Source organism: Labrus bergylta, chromosome 14 (assembly GCF_963930695.1).
Source record: "Labrus bergylta chromosome 14, fLabBer1.1, whole genome shotgun sequence".
Taxonomy (NCBI): Eukaryota; Metazoa; Chordata; class Actinopteri; order Labriformes; family Labridae; genus Labrus; species Labrus bergylta.
In genome coordinates, this window is record NC_089208.1 from 14,516,949 (window position 1) to 14,526,277 (window position 9,329).

General features: G+C 36.3%; 1 protein-coding gene across 1 annotated transcript; it reads left to right on the forward strand.

Annotated features, from left to right (window-relative positions):
• The first annotated feature begins 2,410 nt into the window (after nucleotides 1-2,410).
• On the forward strand, nucleotides 2,411-8,839 carry yipf5 (Yip1 domain family, member 5). Its single transcript, XM_020649443.3, has 6 exons — nucleotides 2,411-2,548; nucleotides 3,517-3,634; nucleotides 3,957-4,129; nucleotides 6,150-6,295; nucleotides 6,452-6,633; nucleotides 6,934-8,839. Exons 2-6 carry the CDS (start codon nucleotides 3,525-3,527, stop codon nucleotides 7,094-7,096), a joined length of 774 nt encoding a protein of 257 aa, XP_020505099.1. The 5' UTR covers nucleotides 2,411-2,548; nucleotides 3,517-3,524; the 3' UTR covers nucleotides 7,097-8,839.
• The last annotated feature ends 490 nt before the right edge of the window (nucleotides 8,840-9,329 follow it).

Consider the following 9,329-nt stretch of genomic DNA (forward strand, 5'->3'; position numbering starts at 1 on the left):
TTCATGTCTTACTAAACGCAACTTTTAAAAGCGTTATATGAGTGGCATTTGCCTTTTGCATCTTTCAGAACCAAATGACACCTCAGAGTTATGTTTGAACAAGTCATTCAACATGACTTAAGGCTGGAATCAAGTTGCCATAATTTTCTTCTAAAGGAAAAAAAAAGTGGCACATGGTCCCCAAAGATTCCAGGTAGGAAAATGTCTATTTAATACCCAACCATGCTGAGGGCAACTGCTTTGTGAACTGTTTGTCTTTGTATTTATGCCTTTAGACACATAACTCAATCAGAGTTTCTCTTTCAAATATGGAGGAGGCTGTATAATGCCAAGGTTTCCCTACATGCCTTTTTCCACTACATTTTTTTTTTTTCAATTTCTCGCACTGTAAAGAATTATGTGACTCATAGCTTTAGGAGAAAGCCAAACATCAAGGAGCCAAGTTTGTAAAATTAAGTTCCTTTCCATGCTGCACCTAACCTATGGCCAGGAGTGTTTTTTTTTTTGTCAACACTGAGGTATAATTAGACTCATTTTAATAAGCTTTAGGAGGCAAAGATGTTAGTTTTTGTTTGTTTCTGCTGTGTGTGTGGTTTTTCTTTTTGGTTTAAATTTGACAAAGGGACATCAGATTTTTTGTTTTATTCACATAGCATAAACATAACATAAACTATGTTTGTTTTATTTATGTTGGCATTCTGCCTTTAATGCTCTTTTATAATATATAGATTAAAGAATAGGTTACAGGGATTCTCATTTGTACTCTTTCAATCATGATCTACGGGCCAAACTTCCATCTGTGATGCTCTCTGTCTCTATATCCTCTCATCAGAGGTCATCAGCTTAGTATTGCACATGATCTGTCATCATCAAAGAGCACAGCTCCACCTACAGTATTAAGCTGTGGTGCAGTTCTGCTGCATGGGCAAAGTGATTGATCTGCTCCTTAGTCACCTAATGACAGAACCCTCTCTTGCCCGTATAGCGTAGAGCAGGGGTCTCCAACAGGTAGCTCGCCTATAGGTTGACCGACTGTGTCAAAAATAAAAATAAAAATCTGACGACGGTAAATGCACCTCTTCCCACTATTCATATATTTGGCCCATAAAAACAAGTGTGAAGTACTAATATCTTCTGGGACATTCATGTGAATTTAACTCAGCTGATGTGTGCTATGTAAATAAATGCAAGCGATTTGATGCAAGTAGCCCTTGGCCACTTCCATTTTTTTGAAAGTAGCTCTCAGATGAAGAGCTTGTCCCCTTCAAAGATATTTTACATTCTCTCTTTATCCCTTTGGACCCCGGTTTTTACCGAACTGTGGGTTGGACTCAGTAGGGTTTTATTCCTACCTGTGCTGGATAAAAAATATTGCAATGTCTAACCAAATGTCTTTATTTATTCGATGTTTTCTCCTGATTGGTTGATTTGTTGTGCAATCTGCACATTGCATATTGACATCCTGGACACTTTACACACTGACACTTTACACTGTTTACATGATTCTATATTTAATATTTTGTACATTCAAATATATATTTTTTTTTGTTTTTTACATTATATTCTATTTTACTGGACCCTGGACACTTTACACACTGACACTTTACACTGTTTACATTACTCTATATTTTATATTTTGTACATTCAAATAATTATTTTTTTATTTTTTACATTATATTCTATTTTACTGTATATATGTGTATTAGTAATTTGAGTGTTTATTGCATGGCCTTGCGGAACAGTCCTTACATTTCTCTGCACATCTGTATGAGCATGTGGGAAATAAAAATCTTGAATCTTGAATCTAAAGTGAATTTTTAGCGCATTAGTGTTCCTTTTACTATTCCTTAACAATAAAATTATTTGATAATATATACCTTTGCTTTATAAACGCAGTCTTAAAACTCATTTATTCAGTCTGGCTTTTATATAGTGTTTTATATCAATTCAAATCTTAACATTACTGTATTGTCTTTTTATCCTACTACAATTTTAAATATTTTCCTCTTATATATTTATTTTAATATCTTGTTGCTATTATGTGTCGTATTTTATTGTATTTTATTTTTATACATATATTTTATTTTAATTATTATTGGTGTGCATTAGTCTCTCAATGATTTTATAAACTACTTTCTGTCAATAACTTTTCTGCACTCTTATAAAGCACTTTGAACTGCAATTTAATTTGTCTGAAAGGTGCTATATAAATAAAGTTTGATTGATTGATTGATTGATTGATTGATTGATTGATTGATTGATTGATAATCCATGTAAAATATTTGCCTAAAAAAAACGATAGTGGTAGGCTATTGACTACTTTCACATATAAGCAGCAGCCCAGTTTATAAAATCATGCGGTTGTTGACTATCTGTAATACCACCAGTGGCCTGTAGAGGGCGCGACATTATTTTCAAAGCGCATTTTGTCTCTCCACAGTTTCCGTCAGCTACGTTTCATCCCGGAACATTTACCTTTTCTCCTGACACGTAGCAGCCGCAATCAAGTTGGCAGGGCTCTGGTGGGTAAACTTGCCAGACATCACAGGTAGGCTTTCACTTTTTTTGGGATGCAGTGAAGATATCTGAATAACTGTGAGTTAGGAAAGTTAAATGTAATACCCAAAGCATTACTGTTCTCATGATAGTGTAGCCAGGTCTCTACAAACAGAAACAGCTTAGCATTTAGCTAAACAGCTAGCTGCAGAGTTAACGGTGTCCACAACAAGACGCGTAGCTTTATCTTTTCACTATTAACGCTTTCATTTGGCGTGTCAGGTGGTTGTCGACTCTTTTACAGTTGTATATGAGCATACACTCTTTGTATTTTATCAACATATTGTTTTATCTAGTCTTTGTTTGAAGCTGAAGACAATAGCTGTACTCTTTATTTTACACATGTAGTCGGTTACCGTCAACATTATCTATTATAGCGTGACGTCATTATCGTGATTTAAATATATTGCGATGTTCAATCAAATGTTTTAGGACACAAACACTTTTGCCACGTAGTTAACTTTAACGTAGGCCTAAAAGCTATTTTGTGTGGTCGTTCAACATGACTTCACTTTAATATTCAATTCAATTTTAAAAAAAACTTTATTTGTCCCCGGGGGGCACACAGAGCAGTAAATTAACAACAGTGCAAGTAGACGAAACATTTTAACCTAAATATTAAGTGTCAATTTAAATACAACTTAAAGCTTAAGCTTAACTTAAAAATATAAAATATAAAAGAGTAGATATGAGTGGACAGTGATCGGACTAACAGATGTAAACAGAACTATGTGCAGTAAACGAGAAATAAATATATATATATATATATATATATATATACACACAGAGCTATGTGCGAGTAGGCAAATACTAAATGATAAGTTAACAAGGTGCATGGTGAATAATGGAACAACAGAACTGATGTATACAATATAACTGTAAGTATATCTAGACAGCCACTGTGTCTCCTTACCGAGGCTGATAAATGTCCTTCTTCTTTCTGCCCCTGTGCTGTATCAGAGTGAGAGATGTCAAGTTTTGACAATTTCAACACTGACTTTTACCAGTCCAGCTACAGTGTAGATGACCAAAACCAAGCCGGCTATGCCTACGGCAACGCCGAGGAGCCCTACAACAAGTAAGTGATGTAAACCCTCCTTTACCTGATGCTCCCCTGGGTGTCAACACATCCTTTTTTTTTCAGCTTTATTTATTTAACCCAAATACAATTTTGTTTCCTGACTGAGCATGTTATTTGACCCATTTGTAAGTGCATTTAAAGTGTGTTGAAAAATTACATTCAATGTACTACTCTAGATGAGTAAGAGGTAATTTTTTTATGTTTCAAAGAGAAGATTAATTAATTCAGTAATGTAAAACGGTGGAAATGCTTGTGAGAAGTTATTTAATCACCTCCATTCAAAGATCACATTTGAGCTGTGTTGTTTTGTTTTTACCAGGCCATATGGCCAGTATGACTACTCTCAGCCCATGGGATACACTGCCCCCGGGATGATGCAGCCCCAGCAGCCATACACAGGACAAATCTTCCAGCCTGCACAGACCTACAGCCCATCCCCATCACAATCCATGTACAGTAGCAGCTTTGATGATGAGCCTCCACTGCTAGAAGGTAAGTCAACTACCTTCTAGCAGATTGTACAGATTGTTTGACTTCTTCCTCCATCTTTTGCTTTTGTAGAGGGTCTACTACTTTTCATTATACATATTTTTCTCTTATGAGTGAAAGTATATCTATAGTACTGTGAAGTCATATATACACATGAATACATAGATACACTTTTTCGATTAAGTCTCAGCTGATCCCAGCTTTTAAAGTGCCGATTTACCTCTCTGTTATATATAACTGAAGGTAATAGCGTTCCTAAATTGTCAATCCAATAATGAAAATAATAATTTGTGACTGTTTACGGACTTTTGGCAGCAGTTACATTCAATTAAGTAATGGAATAAGGTGTCCCTGTTGAAATCCATCTGAAGTACCTCCTGTTATGTTGAAACTTACAATTAGATTTGCTTGCTGCAGTCACGAGCAGTGTTAGAGGAATTTTTAAAAGCAAGAAAGTTCAGGGATGAAGAAAGACCTGTCTGATCAAAGACCAGCCTCCTGACTGTGACTTCCTGAGACTCTTTCCCTCCCACTTTCTGTCTACTTACACTAAATACGTCAAGACAAACACAAACCATTACTGAGGAAGGGGTACATATTTGAAAATTAAGGATGTAAGTTAATCACATGAACCCGTTTTACATTTGTACTGTATTTGTCTGTTGTGTTTCAGGAAGTTTGTCATTTTAAACGTCGAGACTCACTGACTAAAAAAAAATCCTGCTTCAGAGGAAATGATGGGATCCATTTAATCCTAACTACTTATGATATATTGATCTCAGTGTCCGTACTTAATTCACTTGTTCTCTTTTACCAGTGGTTTTATTTTTAAAAAAGCAGTTGAAGTAGATTAATTGGAATGATACTTGACGTACAAAGTGTCTGTTGGAGCACACTTTACGTTGAGCTTCATCTGTGGGTGACGTTGATGGACAAAGTCGTTGAGTTTTTGTTTTTCTGTTCCCCTCTATTATATGTAAAGTGTTAACTACATACTCATTTTGAAGTAAGAGAGAAGTGGGATTTTGTTGAGCCAGAGTGATTTAAGAGTGACTACTGGCAACTGCGACTCTAAAATGAAACATGTAAGCAGCCACAAGTGGAGGGGAAAAATACATCAACAGCTTTAAATGGTACTTTTTCCCTCCTCTAACTATGAAGCATCCACAATCAAGTTGCATAAAATGTATGCTGATATTATTAGTTGTTTAATTCATTATTTGAATGACTGAAAATTAGTCATCAATAATCTTAGAGAATGATCTAACCTTTTTTTTTTTTAAAGAATAATATACAAAGTGTTACTGTATATGTTTCTGGCTCATTACATGTTTGTGGTATATTATTACTCCTTCATGATTATGAATCCTTTGAGTGTAAAATTATTTCTGTCATGACAAGCAATTTAAAAAAAAAAAAAAAAAAAAAAAAAAAAAAAAGTCATAGTCCCTTGACTGTTGTGGTGTGACATTCAGCAAACAAAGCAATGGGTTGATTAATTCTAGCAAAAGTAAAGTGAACAACCTGAATGAACATTTTAAATACATGTATAAGACAGTAAAGACTTAATTATTTACATATTCTTTGCACAACCTTTTATCCTTCAAACAAAGCTTGTGCCAATCCACCATCAAATCAACATGCAACAAAAAGTTAGTTTTAGGGCGGGAGGACAGAGGATGGGGGGGATTGCTGCTACCATTTTTATTGCTGCTGCTATTTCAGTTTAAATCTGTACCGGAATATTTTATTTAGACATGTCTATTGCTGCTAGTGTGTACAGTATATTATTTGTATATCACTTCATGTATAGTGACATGCTGCTTTTATTATTCTCCCAAACATGTTTGTTTATAACTTTAAATATTTATAAAGGAAACCAGTCTTGTCCATGTGTATTTTACATCAATATCCATCTTAAAGATCCAGTAAAACTCCTCTTTACTTATCTTGTGTCCTATCTCTGTACCTAAATATGTTTGACTTTAGTCCAAGTGTTCAACATGTGTGATGTCTGTTTTAGAATTAGGAATCAACTTTGACCACATCTGGCAGAAGACTCTGACGGTGCTCCATCCAATGAAGGTAGCAGACGGCAGCATCATGAATGAGACAGACCTGGCTGGCCCCATGGTCTTCTGTTTGGCCTTTGGAGCAACACTTCTCCTGGTAAATAATGTTTAAGATTGTCTTAAAAACATCAGAGTGTAAATGAGTTGGAAAGAGTCAGAAATACCTGGCTGCATCTACACTTGGAAATGCTGAGACATTTGGATCTGTACACAAGCCTTTATAACTCTACTTTTCTCCGTCTTCTTTTCACAGTCAGGTAAGATCCAGTTTGGCTATGTGTACGGTATCAGCGCGATTGGTTGCCTGGGCATGTACTGCCTACTCAACCTAATGAGTATGACGGGGGTCTCCTTTGGCTGTGTGGCCAGCGTGCTGGGATACTGCCTCCTTCCCATGATCCTCCTCTCCAGCTTTGGGGTCATCTTCTCTTTACAGTGAGTACACAGAAAAACAGAAACGTTTATGAATGTCAGTATAACTCAGAAATATTCAGTTTAAGCCTTTCTTTGCAAGTTAGGGTCTTACCGTTTTCACAGATATGGATTTGTTGAATTAGTTTGGAACCACTTTCGAATGATGGTTAATTTAGCTTCAGTGTTGTATGAAGTAAGAAATGGGTAACTTCTGTTTGATGTTTGGTGGTAATTTCTCAAATGGCTAAATACTGCTTTAATATTTGGTAAAGGTTTGAAACAATCATAGCTAACTTTCTGCCTCCTCTTTGTCCTCTTTAGGGGCATGATGGGAATTATAATAACAGCAGCAATCATAGGCTGGTGCAGTTTCTCAGCTTCAAAGATCTTCATCTCTGCGTTGGCCATGGATGGGCAGCAGCTATTGGTCGCCTACCCCTGTGCTCTTCTATACGGGGTCTTTGCTCTCATCTCTGTCTTCTAATAAAATCACTCAGTAACACTCTAAAAGATCTGCTCCCAGGTCTCTGTAATTTCAGTCTAATTAGCGTCTAATTAGCGTAATTTTGCCTAATTACACTGTTATTACAGAAAAATGGGAGTTCCTGTCTAAAAGTGGCATCAAGGTTTTCTTTTTCCTTTTATAAGCCGCCACAACACTCTGACTCGACCACCTCCTGACTGGAGTGTATTATTTCACTCATGTCTTTTCTCCACCTTGCTCCCACCGTACATGTTGAATGGAGCAGACAGTCAAATAAAACTGCTGAAAACCATCTCTCCTGTGGACCATTTTAAGTCTTAGACGACCAAGTGCAGTTTAAAGAGTTTAAGGACATGAAGGGGGGGAAGAAATGAGCAATCAGTTCACACAATGGAAACCCGAGGAGACATTAGATTTGACTGGCAAGGGTTCTCAAATTTTCCATACAGGACCAATAAGCAACCCTCAGCAAACCCTGCAGACCAATTTTGAGCCTGTGGAAACGCTTCCTAATATGATATTTTGAGGCTCTTCTGGCAAACACCTATCGTTTTCTAAAGCTGCAAGACTAAGGGAAACTTCCACTTCACTTCTGCACATGGATATGGATGCTAAGTCTACTTCTACAACAAGAAAGGACGGAGGAAACTGGGGGAACTCCTCCTCTATATCCTATTTTCCTGCAGGACTTAAGGAGCTTTTAATCTCTACTTTTCCCTTGATCTCCGATGTAAACAGAGCAGCCGAGCGTCATCTTCTCATGTATAGTTTTATTATATTCCCTTGAATTTCATTTGAGTTGTGATGCCTTTTCCAGAAAAGACAACAATCCAGTTTGCACAGAAGCATGGTTCTTATTTCTGACACCAAACACAATTGATCAAATATGGAGCATTAAACGCCTGAGAGATGCTGTATGTTTCTAGTTACAGACATGTCTGTCTTAAGTTGTTGCCATAGTTTGCATTTTCTAAATCTTTGTTTTAGAGTTGACTCACTTTGTACGCTTCAATGTGTCATTTGTTGTTCATGTCTTCTTACACATTAAAGTTGTCTTTGAAGGTTACACACTGCTTTGTGCAATTGCATTGTAAGGTCCAAGAATTAAAGGTATACATGATCCATGAAGACAATTATCAACTACTAAGTTTTATTTAGATCAAATCAATAATGAGCATTCTCTGAGTCACACCTTTGTAATTTGTTTTGCTCCTTAGTCCATTAAGACCTTGAAGGTTTCAAACAAGGTGTGTAATTATAGGAAAGGTGAGAGCGTACATCTCAGTGTACTTTACATGTTAGCGCCTCAATCACAAGAGTATGACCTATGTCCTCCTGCTTTAGAATCAGCTGAGAGTACCCGTGAATGGCAGATTACTGATCATGTGCTCCAGATAGTTTTGTTAATTTGATTCAGACATTCCTAATCTTTCCGCTGAGCAAATCTTAGTTACGGTTAATAAAACATTTACCTTGAACAACCAAGGACTTCTGATCAAAGCTTGCTGCATGATTGCCTGCAAACACTTTTCTTTTTTTTATACCCTAGCACATAACACAAGAGCTGTACGTTTACACCAAACAATCTTTTGACGTCGTATGGATGATTGCATGTTTTTCATTTAACACCTCTTCAAAAGTTCTGCTTCATTGATTATTGTGTGGGTTTTGATTTTTGACTGTAGTATTGGCTTTTCAGTGCTTTACAAAACTTGCTGATGCAATTAAAAATCATGGATCAGATTTTGTTTTTAAGCTTTTTTTTTTTACATATTGACACGCATCAAAAGAACCACAGTCCTTTGTGTGTGGAGGAGATTGGTCAGCCAAATGTGGAACCACGACAACTGACATTCTTATTCTAAGAAAAAGGAGGACAAATGCAAAACCTACTTAATGTAATCAGAAGACTGGAAAGAGGATATATAAGAAGTTTATTGTTGGATCACAATCCTCTATTTTGATCTTCTCTGGGGGTTCTTTGAACTAACATACACAAAATGCATACACAAGGGGGCTCTTTAAATGCACATTAACCCACTTTTAAGAATGAATAATTCAAAAATGAAGTTCCTTTTCTGTTGCAACAAACTAGACATCAAGGATATACTTTTGCATTTCTAGCAGACCTGACAGGAGCGTCCTGCTCTCAAATAGCAGAGCAAAAGTATACACATCCTCTATGTACAATCTGTTTTGTATTTTAAAAAAGGGGTCTAATGAACCCATTTTT

What these genes read in the sequence shown, in the direction of transcription:
- yipf5 (XM_020649443.3), top strand. Translation starts at nt 3,525, where the DNA reads ATGTCAAGTTTTGACAATTTCAACACTGACTTTTACCAGTCCAGCTAC. An exon ending in TTGGAGCAACACTTCTCCTG is followed by an intron (nt 6,296 to 6,451) that starts GTAAATAATGTT and finishes TTCTTTTCACAG; the next exon opens with TCAGGTAAGATCCAGTTTGG. An exon ending in GGGGTCATCTTCTCTTTACA is followed by an intron (nt 6,634 to 6,933) that starts GTGAGTACACAG and finishes TGTCCTCTTTAG; the next exon opens with GGGCATGATGGGAATTATAA.